Source organism: Rhinoderma darwinii, chromosome 4, assembly GCF_050947455.1.
Source record: "Rhinoderma darwinii isolate aRhiDar2 chromosome 4, aRhiDar2.hap1, whole genome shotgun sequence".
Lineage (NCBI taxonomy): Eukaryota > Metazoa > Chordata > Amphibia > Anura > Rhinodermatidae > Rhinoderma > Rhinoderma darwinii.
In genome coordinates, this window is record NC_134690.1 from 372,627,171 (window position 1) to 372,643,590 (window position 16,420).

A 16,420-nucleotide genomic window follows, 5' to 3' on the forward strand; every position below is an offset into this window, starting at 1 on the left:
TTCTGTAGAAAAGTTTTATACACCTCTGTAGTTAGTGCAAATAAAAATGTGATTGGGTGATGGATATATTGCAATATAGCGAATACCTACCCACGCCTCTTTGCAGTTGCATCCAGGCCCAAGAGCCGGAGAGGGTCCAAAAAGACCCTTTAGACGTTTGACGTGACCAGTACTATAAATGTGTGACTGGGGGAGGTTGTGTTTTTGTTTTTTGTTTTTTTCCAGATTTCATATTCGAGCCCAACAGAAACACTTCTGCCTTAAGAAAACTGTTGGGTATGATCTTAATAATAACACTGGGCATTTGGGTTCCTAAATTAAGTCCCATGACCAGCAATTCTTATATTAATACTATAAAACACAAAGCAGTCCGAGGAAAGATGCCCATGGCTCGCTGACCGTAGCTGGCGTGTAGCTTTTTAAGTAGAGATGAACGTAGTGCAAGCTATTAAATCCCAGAACACATTGACTTCTATGTTTTTGTTTGTTGTGTTTTTGCATGTTCTACATGTGGCTGATGGTGTTCAGTCTGTGGTTGTGGTTGCAGACGTGCACCGGATTTCTAAATCGCATGGTTGCTAAGAATACTTCTTGTTAAAAGCGAACCTTCAAAAGCACCTTGGGCCTGAGGATATCCTATGTTAAAGATCCAGGGTATAAATCCTCACTCCCTACTTTATCTTGATAATAAATTTGGTTCTAAACTCCCATGGTCAGCAGTGTCTCAACATCAAAATCTGTGTGAATTTGCACATCATAACTGCTGTTCTTAATGCGGTAGGGTCAAATATGATGTAGGCATTGATGTCAATTTTGGTTCACGTGATTGACAAAAATGACATGACCTGGAGACTGTAAGCATTCTAATGGGAAGCAAGAAGGGACTGTTCACACAGGGCCCCCAACGTAGCACTTTTTAGTTTTTAACATAAGAGTTGGCAGATCAAAAAAAAAAAAGGCTTTTATGTAATACAGCCATCAAAATTGTTATGTAACGGTCAGTGTACATAGAGGAGAGGGGACCTCATTAACCCCTTAGTGACCAGCCTATTTTAGGCCCTAATGACAAAGCTATATTTTTATTTATTTTTTCGTTTTTCTATAGTCTCATTCAAAGAGCTATAACTTTTTTATTCTTCCATCGTCATAGCTGTATGAGGACTTGTTCTTTGCGGGATTAGTTGTACTTTGTAATGGCACCATTTTGGGGTAGAGATCATTTTTTTTTATTAACTTACATTAACTTTTTTTATGGGTGAGAATAGAAAAAAACTTTTGGGGGGCAATGGAAAAAAATAGCAATTTCGCCATTGTTTTTTGCATTTATTTTTACGGTATTCACCTTGCGGTTTAAATTACATATTAACTTTGGGTCATTATGGTCGAAGCGATACCATATATGTGTAGTTTTTTATTTTTTTGTACACTTTTTTTTTTTTTTTTTTTGTTTTTTTTTTTTTACAAAATAAAAAATTTCACATTTATTATTTTATTAGGCCTCATGCACACGACAGTGTTCGGTCCGCATGTCTGCCGCATGTCCCAGACCGAACACCGTGCAGGGAGCCGGGCTCCTAGCATCATACTTAACTATGACGCTAGGTGTCACTGCCTGTCCGCGGAACTACTGTCCCGTACTGTAATCATGATTACAGTACGGGACAGTAGTTCCGCGGACAGGCAGTGACCCCTAGGGTAATTGATAAGTATGATGCTAAGAGCCCGGCTCCCTGCACTGTGTTCGGTCCGGTACATGCGGACCGAACACGGTCGTGTGCATGGGGCCTTAGTCCCACTAGGGGACTAATGTGATCTTTAGTTCGCTGCTATAAAGTTTTGGTATACTTAGTATACCAAAGCATTATGGCCTGTCCATGTAAATCTGATGGGCAATCTATTCCGAGGAGCTTCCGGCACGTCCTAATAGGCATATGCCCTGGGCAGACCTGGGGGCCTTTATCAGGCTGCCATGGCACCCCATCGGAGGCCCGCGATTGCATTTGCGGGCCGCCGATGGGTGAGAGGGAGCTCCCTTCCTCTGTAAATTATTTAAATGCCGCGGTCGCTATTGACCGTGGCATTTAACGGGTTAAGCGACCGCGGTCTAAGTAAACTTCTATCGCAGCCGTTGGTGCAGGAGCCTGGCTGTCGTCATACAGCCGAGCCCAGGGTCCAACCTGTGCGGGACACCCAGACTTAAACTGGGCCGCCATGAAAAAGCCTAAGGCCCCTTAGTAACTGCCGTAAAAAGGCGTATTGGTCACTAAGGGGTTAAAAGAAAACCAATTGAGCCCTCGCTCCTGGCACTAAGTCATGCCATCACATTCCATCCTCCTAAAACTGGAGAGATTATGCCTTTCTGGCTGGTATCCCTCTCCGTAAAGAGGTAGTCTTGTGTAAAAAAACAAAAAAAAACTTTTTCATACAGTATATCCTACTAGGAGTCCTCTGTTTAGCAGCCTCGTATCTTGGTCAGAGTGGAGAGTGGTTACAAAGAGCATCTTTCCTGTCCTGCATTACACAGACAACCCATTGATATGAATGTGTACCCTGTAATTCTTAATTTCTTCTGTGGTGGCGCTGCAGGGGTATTGAACACTTACCTCCAGTTTCCTCACAGATCAAAGCTGATCACAGGGGGGACAGTTTTTGTGAAAAGCTTATTGGCAAGGTACCCTTTTAACAAGTACAGATTGTCCAAAGTGGAGAACCTATATAATTATGTGGGAAATTCAGAGAGGTTGAGACCCTGGGCAGGTTCATACCAAACATGGGGGAAATAAAGGGGTAAAGAGCTTCCTGTCTGGGCCCTGTCGTAGTAGGTAGAGGGCCTCTGTGGAACACCCTTGGTTTTAGTTAGCTAAAAGTCCACATGGGAAGTATAATAGATATCTATAGGTTCTGCAGTAAACCTTGCATCACCTGCACAGGCATGACCTGCAGAGTGCCAAATACAGTATGAAGTAAGAGCAGTAAGGGGTATCGTGTTCCAGCGAGAGACCGTTTAGTGGTAAGTAATGCAATTCCCATTGGGCCAGTGAGCTGGCAGTCTGGTTCACATCACCGTGAATATTAAAATATCTTGTGTTCTACTTGGCATTGTTCAGTAAAACTATTTCCTCTGGTTTAAAATTGTAGTACAAGTGTATATTTTAAGCATTTCGGTTGCATCAGCTGTTGCGTTCTATTTTAAGGTCTGCCTCAAGTGAAACTACAGGGTGGTGATCTCAACCATCTATAAGTGACCACTGGTAGACCTTAAACTTAAAATACCACCTCTGCTTGCAGTGTGGGAAATGCCTGTGTCGAGTAGCTTTTAGAAGTCGCCACAGATTTGTTTTTATATCGTTCTGAAGGACATTCAGTCCTTTAGTTGTGTGACGGTACTGGAAACCAATAATTTGCAGCTCGACTCTTTAAAGCCATCCCTTTACGATGAGGGGAAAAATGTTTTGAAACTTTCTTTCCCTTAAAGACTTTAATTACTATAGGATTAAATAGATTTTTATTTATTCGTACAGTGTCATTAAGTATATTTTTACTCTGGGGAAGCCATAGGGAAATAATATACCCCGTATGGGCAGCACGGCGGCTCAATGGTTGGCCTTGCAGAATAACATTTGCATGGATTTTTTATGTCCTTCTCCTGTTTGTGTGGGTCCCCCCCCCCCCCCACACACACCTAAAAAAAAAACTTTTGATAGGTAAACTGGTTTCCTAAGAAATTGGCCCCCAGTATATGACTGTCTGGTTTAGAGAACCCATCTGGTATAGGGACTGATGATATTCCTGATTTACATGTGAACCCAGCCTAAGGCTAGAAGTTAGAAAGTTATCATTGAAACCTCTTCAAAGTGGATCACCTTTACTTTGGGGTACCAATTTGGTTGGTATTAGACCCTGTTTTCTTCAGTATAATTATTGTCTTTGTAGAAGGCGTTTATAGTGAAACTTCTGTATTTGCAGATTGCAAACTGTAGAATAATTTCCACTGAAGGAAAATTGTATAATACAAAGGGGTTGAGAAAAATGTAAGGGTTTACAGAGAGGGAAATAAGATGTGTAAGGACTATATACTTAGGATGTGATACCCTAATTGCGTATTAAACAGGTTTATTTGGGTTGAATCGGAAATCGCACATAAAAATTGCGGGATATTTTAAGCTCCGTTAGCCTGTGAATATCTCCATAATTGCCCAGATCATCCCTTTTTCATGTAAATGAATATAAACACCCTCACCCGGTTTTCGTTCACATTCGCGGGACAGTCCCATGAGAATCTGACTGTAGCTAAGTATGCAACTGGGCACTCGCAAGTCTAGAGGCAAGCAGATCCTACCCTCAACATCGAAAGTTAGTGGATCTGGAAATTCATTGTATGTCCTAGCCTTACATGAGGGTAATTGACTGTTGTAACTGTGACCGTATTCACGTGCAGTATAAGTTTCGGTTCACACACAATTTAGACGGTTTTGCTAGGATTTTATGCTGTAATTGAAACATTATAAAAATGGCATCAAAAGCGGCACGTGCGAACCTTGCCGAATCATACGCATATAATTTGTAATGGAAAATATTTAACCCAAAAATATTTTCAACCTGATCCGACCTATAGGCTCAGAACTGGCATCATTCATGCAGCTTCCAACTCGAAATGTTTCTGTTACCATAATGCGGAACAAACTGAAATTAAGATAAATGGCGTAGACGTTTTCTGAAGTTGTACGCCTCTTCTATATTTGTTCTGATTTAGGAGATCATCCAGTGGGAACTGTGTGTTGGCTCATCCAGGTTATTTTCGATAATAGCATTCCTTGTTTACCGGGACCGCAGCTATCATTATGGGAGGGGGTGGATGCTTCCTGGTCTCTGCTGGTGGCCCGGCCTCAGATGTTATGATAAATGATAGCGTTTCTGGAAATGCAGGCTGTGATTCATAGTGTGCAAGCTGCAAATGTCTACCCAACTTCTGTTCTCTTTGATAAATGCTGGAATGTGACTGCGTTCTCAATGACTGGTATCTTGAAACTCATTATCGCTAATTTTAAAATTGCAGAAATGCCTGCCTGCTTGAAATGGGGGTTAAGTATGTGGGGAATTACTGATCTTAGATGGGCCATTTTGCTGTTCAAAATACGGGTCATATAACGAGAGACTGAAGATTACTTAATCACTGCTTCAAAGCATATGGGACTCCACAGTAAATGTCTTACCCCCTGGTCTATCTATCATAGGCAGTCAGTCCACTCTTTTACATTGACCGATTCTACATTTTCCAGGAATATATTCTCCCAAAGTCACACCTTTTCTTCATTCATGTAAACCGTCCCATTACCGGAAATGTAAACTATACAATAAATACGGTAAGCTTGATGAAGCCATGAAAGATTTTTTTGTAAAAGCAAAAACAAAAATTCCCGTTCCTTTCCACCACTCCTTAAATTCTCAGCTACGTTTGCATGTCTTCATGATCTCCTGCTACGTCACACTTACCATCAGACTTTACAATGTACTTAGAAGTAGGCATGCACTTATCCTGTGTAGTTGGAGGGTTCGCCTTCAGAATCCTTTTACCTGCTAAGCCCAAAGCACCCAAGTTTCACACGAGAGGTTAAGACTTCATGCAACATTTCCACCAAAAGGAGATCCTGGAATAACCTAAATGGTCAGATACCTGATTAGCATGTAACTCTACTCTTATAATGTGGTTATCATTTTTTTTTTTTTTTTATGCTTTTTCGTATTTTCTTATGGTTTGTTACGTTCTTCGATGCCTGCCTTTTTGGAGTACCGCCCATTTTTGAGTAACATGAACTCGAATTCTCTACTACAGTCTATATAAATCTATCTGACTATATTATTAAAGAGACCAGACCATTTCCAGCAATTAATTTGGCTACGAACTCAAAGCTCTATAAAATGTTTCCAGCTCCACAATGTGGACCTTCATTTGATGCATTTTTTTTTTTGCTTTTTGCAGACTGGTACAGATAGCTCCTCGAACTCGTCACAGAAGAGAGAAGCACCAGTGAGAACCATCTCCTCCCCTCTTATGGGCGGAGGTTGTCGTTACAGCACCTTGAGTCACATTGATTTCTACAGCATGGAACACTATCCTCCTGAACAAGTAAGCAGTCTCCTATTGGGATTTCGAAAAAAAATAAATCCATGATCACAAACTCTGTCAGTCTGACCCTTTTGGCTATACAGCTATGAAGACAGTACAGCTTTGCCATAGGCAAATCCACGTGGATTTTCTTTTGAAAAGTAGAGGAAGGAAGCCACAGCTGTCACGCAGATTTCTGCCGCAGATTGGCCACCAGATCCTTTTCATCACAGAATAAGCGGCAATAATAAACATGCTGCAGATTTTAAAATCCACCGTGTGTTTATTAATCCACGCAGATATTTTCATCCGGTATAAAATACCCCATTTACATGCATTGCCAGGCAGTAAGTCAGCGGATTCTGTCTTTATTTAGGCGCGGAATGCATGCATAACGTGTGAACATGGCCTTACTAACATGATTGGTAGTTTAGCAAGAAGAAGCGACTGATCTATGGCTACAGTATCAGACTATAGCGTTTGATTGTAGTCTGTTACCATAGAGACCTTTTTAGGACTGCATAGGTTATATTCTTAATCAAGGCGATTTGCAAAGTTTCTTTTTTTTTTTTTTTTTTTTAATTTTAGGTGCAGTGGATGAATAGAAAAAAAAAATAGGTTTTGAAGGTGGACATAGCCTATAACTGATGAGTGCAAATATGGCAGTCCCACTATGTACTTACAAGGCAGTGACAGCAGGATTATGTTAACAGTTAGCTATACTACAATGATGTTTTTTTATAGTAATTATCGGCATCACTGAGCTTCCTTTAGCCACATTTAACATCCAAGCGTTGCATGTTTTCTCTTGTTACTTTAAATCTCTGCATGGGTCGAGGAGTGTGCTGACCATGGTCTGTCTCTTTCAGTCATTACCTAGGCCACCCCGACATGTCAGCTTTCCAGATGACGATGATGAGATTGTGCGCATCAACCCAAGGGAAAGAAACTGGCTCACCGGTTATGAGGATTACCGCCAGGCACCGGTCCAACGCAAATACTTGGATACCGATAATACAGACTCATACGTTCGGTTTGCCAAAAATGAATCCTCTAAACACGACTACAACTATCCCTACGTAGACCACACAGACTTTGGCACGTGCAAGGACCTTAAGGGGCCCGTTATAAATACACAGCCCAGCCGATGTAAGTCTAGGAGAAAAGAGGGCGAAAGGTCCAGATGTGTATATTGCAGAGACATGTTTAACCATGATGAGAATGGCCGGGGCAAATGTCAGGATGCTCCAGACTCCGTCCGATCCTGCATTCGCCGGGTCAGCTGCATGGGATTTGCAGACTGTGTCCTTTACCACTGCATGTCTGACTCAGAAGGAGACTACACAGATGCTTGCTCATGTGATACCAGTGATGAAAAGTTTTGCCTCCGGTGGATGCTGCTCATCCCTTTGTCAATCATTGCTCCTGGCATGTGCTGTTACCTCCCACTGCGAGCTTGCTATACCTGTGGTGTCCTGTGCGGGTGCTGTGGTGGCAAACACAAAGCAGTGGGGTGACCGGGTGCAAGGCCAGGACATTCTACCAGGTGTTTCTGTTAACTGTTTGCTAGGAAGCGTTTTTGACATAAAACACTCCCAACAATTTGGGTGCCAGGGGCCCAAGCTTCAAAGCCAACTGCACCGAGCCACAAGTATTTCAGTGGAGGTGCCTAGCAAACACGCTTTCAGCTTGGAAAGATATATTACTAAACACGTAGCAAGGCATTTAAGCAGAGTTAAGCTGTGTGAATGGAATGTGGACACGTTGATTCTGTCGAGCCGTTTTGGCAGTTTATTGTCACCTGTAAATAGTCCTGGCACTTCCAGAGATGTGGTGTGCAAAACGCCATATGAGAGAGGGGAGGTTTGTATAGCCCTGGAAGGAAAATGGTTAATGTTAAACTAATGAGTATTTTAATCTGCAGCCGGGTATTCTGTGCTTATAACCTAGGGTAACGAGTACCGTAATGCAGTATTGCTATTTCTTTATTATGCCAAAATCTGTTTATTTATGCATTTGTAGTATTTGATGTCCATTACCATTTCCTTTTCTGTCTTTTTTTTTTTCTCATTTTAGTTTCATATCCCTAATTTATATGGGCTGCATTTGTTGAATCTATACACTCCTAATTTGCACATACCCTTTAATGATAGGGATTTGGGATATTGTTTGTCATTATATATAGAATATGGCATTCATTCCCTATTACTGTTGCAGTAATGAAATACCCCCTCCTTATAATCTTCTTATAATTTTTTACTTTGGAAAGGGAATTGAATATCTTAATACTTTTGTAACGTTATCCATTTTTTTGTTGTTTTTTTTTAAATTGATTTGATTGTCATTGTTTTGTCCATTTTTTCCATTGTGTTGAGTGTTTTTGTTTTTCTCCTACCAAACACTACAATTTCAATACAGTAGTAGAAGTTGTGTCACGGAAAGTTAAAATGGCAGCTGCATTTAAAAAAACAAAAAAAAAGAAGCTATTGTAGATAAAACATGTATTCTGCTGTTTGTATAATAGATTATTATCTAACCTTCCCAAAATACTCGTGAGGTGGACCAGAATTAAGGAATAACTTCTGCTGGTGTAGCCAAATGACTTGTTCTTATATTAAGAGAATGTGTTACTGTTCACAGTTCTATATGTAAAAAATGTACTTATATTGACCGCCTGTAAGACTTTAGACCTTTTTTTTCTTTCCGCTTTTCTACATAGACTTTTCCTTTTTATACCGCTTCCTTTTGCAATTGTTTTGGATGAAAATGACCCTCACCCTAAACACTATGGGGTAAGATTTATAAAAAGTAGCGCAATGAGCAACCGGAGTGTAGCAGCCAATCGTGTCACTGCTTTTTTTTTTTTTATTCATCCTTGAATAAATTAAAGGTGGCGTCTCATTGGTTGCTATGGACATCGGCTTCAGTTTCCTTTTTGTGCCATTTTTATATATCTTACCTTCTGCCATATAATAACACACCCCAAAGAGGTGTAGACGGCACAAGGTGCCTTTTTGTACTAGGCAGTCTATTTTATCGGCGGTTTCTGCTATTTAGTTCACACTTTCTATTCTAGACAAGCTTATTGTAGTTTAAGACACTAACTTCTAAATAATTGCCTTACGATAGTGGTCCAGCATACATTGATACCGCGGATTTGCTTTTGCACTGCTCCTGGGTCTTTGCTGAAAAATTTTATATTAAGGATTTTTCATAGCTTTCAAGGGTTCCCTGTGGCCCTCGGCCACCACATTAGAGCGCTTTTATAATCTGCCTTGGGTTGCGTGGCGGCTAGACTGATGATCGAGGTTTACTAGTGAAAATTCTGTACACCCGTGACCTCACTCTGTCTGCTGTATCACCATAATGTCTTCTCCTAAAATACTCCGGTCTAGATACTGGAGAGTTTATGGACATGGATGAAAGACGTTTTGTGTCCTCATGTTGAATGTTCCCACCAAAGTGTACAGCCTACAAAAATATTAAGTGCTAAGGTGATTTAAATTGTACCTTTTATTGTAACTTTTAATCTTCGGGCATCTGAGGCATGACTGGTAAGAAGTTGACCACTGAACTGCCATTGGCATAGATTAGAGATACAGAAATCTCCAACCTATGAGCCAAGTAGAGCACCGCAGACCACCTCTCTAGTGCTTGATGGCGGTACCAGCTCAGGGACCCCAAACAATAGCATTTTAATGTGTCTTAAGGATAATTAAAAATGGGGGTACACCTTAAAGGCAAACACCAGACTGGAGACCATGTTTTTACAGAGGCCCCCTTTTAACCTGCTCCAATTTGATTGCATTTTTCCTGTGCGTTTGGCCAAAACCTGTTGGTGCGAGATGACCTTATAACCGCAGCCTTCATCTTGATACTCTTAGCAATTTCAGTAAAACAGATTAGGGCTCGATTTATTCTATCGCATCAGGTTCGTTATTGACAGCAGTGTATTCACAAATGACCTTGTCACCCACACCTAAGACTTTAAAATGCAGGTCCTTTTCTAGTCCAAATACAATTTTGGATAAAGCCTCAATTCCTTAAATATAACACTGAATTTTGTATGTAGTCATTATGCAAGACAAGTTACTTCAATTCCACAAGCAAAGTGCCTGATGTGGTATAAAATAAAATGCCGCCATGCTGCTGCAGCTCCGTCAGATGGCCGCATGCTTGTTTCAGCCACTCCACTATCTTATAGGCTAGCAGAATGCCTGCCGTGGCCATTATGATAATAGTCTGCGATTTAGGTCACACCTCGAACTCTTGCCTTGCTGGGAATGGGAAGTCTGAGCAGGCCTGGTATATTTGGCCTACAGAAAAATAGGTAAAGTAAAAGCCATCTCCGCTTTCCATTCTCTGCAGGGTTTTGTTAGGGTCCCAACATACACCATTGCAGCCACGAGAACTTGTATTTTACTACCCACCCGTACAATACCCGAACGGTTAAATATCTGGCATCAATATCTCTTTATACTTGCCTTTGCACATTACAATAATTGAGCGTTCCCAGTGTGCAGTAAATGCAACACAACAATACATTACTATTACTAGAATGGGATTTACACCCATATACAATGTGGCTTGAGCTGAAAGCTAATCATTGGCACCAAATAAAGAATTTCTAGTCGAGATTTGGGAAAACATTAAAGAAGTTATATCCGATTAGATGCGCTTTTTTTTTTGTCCCCAGACACAGTGCTAATCTTATCCGTAGGCCGTGTGTGGTATTGCAGCTCGGGATCGTTCAAGTCATTCAAATGAATGGGGCTGAGCTGCTATTCCGGATACAACCCATAGACAAGTGGCGCGGTTTCTGAAAATCAAGCAAGCGTTTTTGATCTTTTCTTTGCAAGACAGGATAACTAGCCATGAACGCACGCAGATATCATTTTTACATTATGATCTGGGTCTGGTTAGGTGCACAGAATAGCTCACACAGTGCAGTTTTTTAATATGATTTCATTTGCCAAAACTGGCAATGGATGGAAAAAAAAAAAAAAAGAGGAAAGGAACAAGTCTAAACTTTACAATTATTTTTGCTGCAGACACCACTCTGTTTTTGACTAAAGAAAACGCATTCTAAAGCTGTACTGTGTGAATAAGGCCTTTACACTTCACAAATATTCCAACCGCTAACATTGTTGCAGCCAGTAGGCCTGGGACAATGTACTACGTTTGAAGTGTACCGCCGATGTTTCTGGCGATCTCCGATCTCGACAGACGGTTGACTTTGTAGGCGTAGGAGCTGCCGGTGCCGTACCTTTCAATCTGTAAGCTGCCATGAGAACGCCAGCAATATTGGGGGTACCTTTTAAAGCATTCTCATATATAAAGGGACACTAAACCTAGTCTGTCTTATCGTTGTACAGTTAAATACAATCTAAGAATAAGGTAAAGAAAAAGCAGACTATAGTGTCCTTTTAATATATTTAGAAAAATTCCGGCCCCGTGATCACTACTTTTTCACATCTCTCCAGTTCTGAGAACTTTAAGAAATATTTACATACAATCATATGAAAGATATTAGCAGCTCTTTCTCTTCGGCTTGATTCACATCTGCATTGGAGGCTCCATTAGGGGCCTCCATCTCGGATCCGGCAGGATATACCGCAGATAATAGTGCAGCATGGTAAAATCACGGACACCCCGACGAAACCCATTAAAGTCAATGTGTTCCGTCAGCAACCGGCGGTGTCCGTTGTGCAACGGAACTGTTGGTTCTGTTCCCTCGTTCTACTCCTCTGATGGAGCAGAACAGAATTGCACAACGCAGATGTGAACCCAGCCTTAGGTGCACTTTTTTATGGTCTGCTGCTCCTTTTAAATGTGGTGTGAACAAAACAAATGCACTGTGAGATTTCTATGGTGCAGCAAAGTCACTATGTACAAAATAAGACCATCTAGGCGAACCGCGGATCTCCAGCTATTGATGAACTACATTTACCAGCAAGTCTGGCCAGGCTGTTTGGAACCTGTAGTGATGGCCAACTGTGTACAATGTATTTGCCAGTACTACTGTCATGGGGCTGCACTTTTAGGATGAGAACAATGACGCTTGTAGCCTTGGCACATATAGACTAATCTTGTACTGATTTAATACGTCCGTCTGTTTTCTTTGAGGCCTGTATATAATGCAGATAGAGAAAAAAGGTGAAAAAGTAACTTTTTTTATTAAACAAAATTATATTGCAAGATTAGCCAAATAATTTTTGTATCTTGAAAATAAAAATATACCTATAAATAAATATATATATATATATAAATGGCGATCTTGAGACCGCTCTAGCTTACTAGCATAGTACAATCTGAATATTACGAGACAGCTGGGGACTGGCTTCCTAAAGTTGGCATTTCTGTTCCTGCCATAAACTTCTCTTTGCAGTAAATTGCCAGCGGGTGCATGCCTTTCCCCATCCTCTGATTGCATATTGACATTAGTCTTATAGAGATATTTGTTTATGCCAAGTAGATCTGATTTCCATTATGATTTCCCATTAGAAAGGTCCATTTAACCCATGCATTACAAACTGCAGTTCATAGCTTTGTTTATTACACAACCTTTTATTAGGAAATGTTTCTTTTTTTTGTTTTGGCAAATCTGGAATGTGATTGGTGTGCAAACAAATAACCGAAGTTCAAGTAACGTGCGTCTCCAACTGTTGAACTCCATTACACAACATGATGTACGTGTTGCCACCTTGGAGCTTAAAGCGGACCTCTCCGCTCTCCTGACAGGTAGGCATGTTTTAGTAAATATCTGCATTTCCCATAAAATAATAATTCTAAAGTATCTTTTACTCTACAGTATGCTGTTCCTCTGTTATTCCTCCTTGAAGTGAATAAGTAAATCGACTACTGGGAGTTACCAATCCCTTTGTGAATACGATGAGTCTCCTCACACGCTGACATTGTCAGCACTGATTGGACAATGTCGGTGTTTAGGGACATCCTCCTTTCACAATGGGAACACCCATTCGGCAATTTATTCATATACTTCCAGGAGGAATAACAGAGGAATGACATAAAACAGAATTCTTAAAAAAAGATGTTTGAGAATTGTTATTTTATAATGAATGCATGCTTTTACTTAAACAGACGTGTCAGGAGAACGGACACGTCCCCTTAAACACTTTCACTGCCAAAATGATCAGCCTTGCAATTCCATCTGGAGATGCCATTGTCGTACTTGCTTTCTCCTGGTGTATGTAAGGTAATTCCTGCTTATATTTGTCAGTGGAAAAGATCCCTTAAGTTATGCATCTTCTGCTTAATCTACACTTGAGCATTAAATATACTATATGTGAGGAGTTCCTGAACTAAGCAAAGCTTTTCTATACTACCTGGAACTGGGGTTGTATGAGATTAGAATAAAGTGTCAGATTTTTTTTTTTTTCAGAGACAGCGCCACTATTGTCCGTGGACTGGTACTGCAGCTTGGCTCCATTCACTTGACTACCAGATACCACTGATTTACAGAAGTAGGAGGGGAAAAAGGAGATTGAAAAAAATAAAAAATCTCCTACAACCCTTCTAAATGAGGGGGGACAACACTAGGCAGGCTGGTGTTTATACACTTTTTTTTCTCCTCATATTTCAGTATAATTTAGAAGATTTGGTCAGCCTGGTGGTATGTCCTCTTTTCTGTACGCTGTAAGGAAATCTATTGGATCATATGGCAGTGAAGGTTTCACAAGGCTTACCAGAGGGGTAGGCTGCTTTTTGCACTACAGTTATTGTCATATTATGTTCTGCTAGTAGGCCAGCCAGTCACCGGTTGCTTAAAAATACCACTCTTTGTAATACTTGAATAGCAAATCTCTATCCCTCATCATGGAAAGTAATGGATGAGTGAAGATGCTCCTACTTTTCAAGTTACACACCCCAGTGCCTCAGTAAAAGTATTTTGGTTTTTTTAATGCCTTGTTGCAACAGCTATTTGGCCAACTGTTCTGACCATCCAAGTAGATGACAATCATCTAAATTATATTCAAATTTAAGTTTCACCCTAAAAATAATTTTACTGTTTACAGCTATATATAGTGTACACCAGTGGCGGACACACAGCTGAGTGCCCCTGTGCAAGAACCGTATATGGGCCCTTTGATCTCCAATATCTCATCACCGATCATCCCCTAACGTCTCTCTAACAATCCATCAGTAATTGTTAGCCATAAAATTCATCATCTCCGGCATTTTCATGCAAACTAACAGACAGAAGAAGGTGACAGTGGGTCCCTTACCTTCTGGGCCCCTGTGCAGCTGCACCAATGGTATGTCCCCCCCTGGTGTACATGAAAAGCAACCTGATAAATAAATTTTATTAGCTCTCGAACAGTTAGGGTATGTTCACACGCTAGCTGGCTTTTACGGCTGAAATGACAGCCTGTTTTCAGAAGAAGACAGCTGCGTCGTTTCAGCCGTAAATGCTCCTCGTAATATACGAGGCGTCTGTGACGCTCGTAAATCTTGAGCTGCTCTTCATTGAGTTCAATGAAGAACGGCTCAAATTAAGTTGCAAAGAAGTGCCCTGCACTTCTTTGCCGAGGCAGTCCATTTACGCGTCGTCGTTTGACAGCTGTCAAACGACGACGCGTAAATGACAGGTCGTCTGCACAGTACGTCGGCAAACCCATTCAAATGAATGGGCAGATGTTTGCCGATGTATTGTAGCCCTATTTTCAGACGTAAAACGAGGCATAATACGCCTGAAAATAGGTCGTGTGAACCCAGCCTAAGGCTTCATCCACACGTCCGTGTTGTGGTCGGTTTTTTGCTTCAGTATTTGGAAGCCAAAACCAGTAGTGGAACATAAACAGAGAAAACCTATAATGGAAAGATTTGCACCTCTCCCGTGTTTTGGACACATTTCTGATTTTGGCTTCCAAATACTGACCATAATACTGACGTGTGCATGAGGCCTAACACAGCCTTTGTTATATCCAGGAGTTGAATTCATAATGCTGCTGGTTGCTACTAGAATCTGTCAACATGCTGACAGACACGCCCCTAACCACAATGCTTAATGCTGCACTGCACACTGAGAGGTTTGTTTTTTCCTACTGCAGTTTTACAATATACTGCTCCCCGTGCAGACACTGAACAAGCAGGTAATGTTGTGGGATTGGAGCTCAAACTCCTGCAGACTGTGAATGTTGCAGGGAATTAGAATGGGCTGCAATTCAGAATCAGAACAGGGTTAGTAAAGTGAAGTATTTACACAGTTACTTGCCATCATATGTAGATGTAAACTGTAAAACGCCATTCAAGGGTGAACTGTAATACAACATCTAAGACAAATGTATTTTCTTTATTGAACTGCAAAGGTTTCAGACATCGGAGCCCCGGTGCTGTGAAGGAGGATGGAGGTTGTTGTTACTATATTACAATGAGTTGTGTTCTACAACATTTAATGTGGGATTTCATTTGTCATTTGCTTTTTGTTCCGCAGAAAGAACAGTGATTCATAATATCCTTTTAATACATTTCATCTTCTCTCCCACGCTGTTCTGAAGCGTTTGATTTCTTTGTATCTGTGGTAAGGGATTAACCAGTTTTATTCAGTTAGTGTCTTGAACATACATTTTTGGGGGGGGGGGTTATGTTTTAGCTTTTTCTCCTCCAGCTATTGCTTACATTAACAAATGAAAGTGCCTAAAGTATATTCACTATGTATCTGTATATTAAAAATTTAAAACCTGTTGTAGTAATTTTTATATGCCTTTTTTACTTCTGTGTAAAAAAAAAAAAACAACCTGAAAAAAAAAGCAAAAACACAAAAAACTATACATAAAAGTGTAATGATGTACATTTTTAGTTAACATTTTTTTTAATTGTTTCTAATATGTATGATCAACATAGTTACTGCTTGACCATGTAAATATAAATACATAATATGAAAAATGTTTGTCTTAAGTTACTTTTTATTGACAAATCTCAAGTTTGGTGACTATTAAGTTTTATGTACAAATGTATAGTAATTTTAGGTGCCTCTTCCATTGGCAACGTGTATTAAAGTTGCAATAAAGTGTAAGCACTCCCAACTGAAACTACGTTTCTGTGATTTACAATGCATCCATAAAGCCATTACAGCAGGGTATGTATTTGTATGTGTGATAGAGAATTACAAATGCGGATTACCTATTTTGCCATCACCTGCCTTACCACACCCTATGGCATTAGCTTTAAATCTGTCATTACTATATACAGATATAAGGGAGATACTGTGTGTATGAAATTGTTAGAACTCTTTTAGCTCTATAATGTGCTCTCCCAGCCAGGGGTGTAACTAAAGGGGGTGCAGAAGTAGCA

At 40.5% G+C, this 16,420-nt stretch overlaps 1 protein-coding gene across 1 annotated transcript in view; it reads left to right on the forward strand.

The window, feature by feature from the left end:
• The window catches only part of SPRED2 (sprouty related EVH1 domain containing 2), an 81,217-nt gene extending 65,065 nt beyond the window's left edge, over positions 1–16,152 (forward strand). Inside the window, exons 5-6 of the mRNA XM_075863121.1 lie at positions 5,981–6,127; positions 6,976–16,152. Of these exons, the coding sequence (XP_075719236.1) occupies positions 5,981–6,127; positions 6,976–7,623 (795 nt within the window). The 3' untranslated portion in view covers positions 7,624–16,152. The remainder of the gene's footprint in view (positions 1–5,980; positions 6,128–6,975) is intronic.
• Positions 16,153–16,420: the final 268 nt, after the last annotated feature.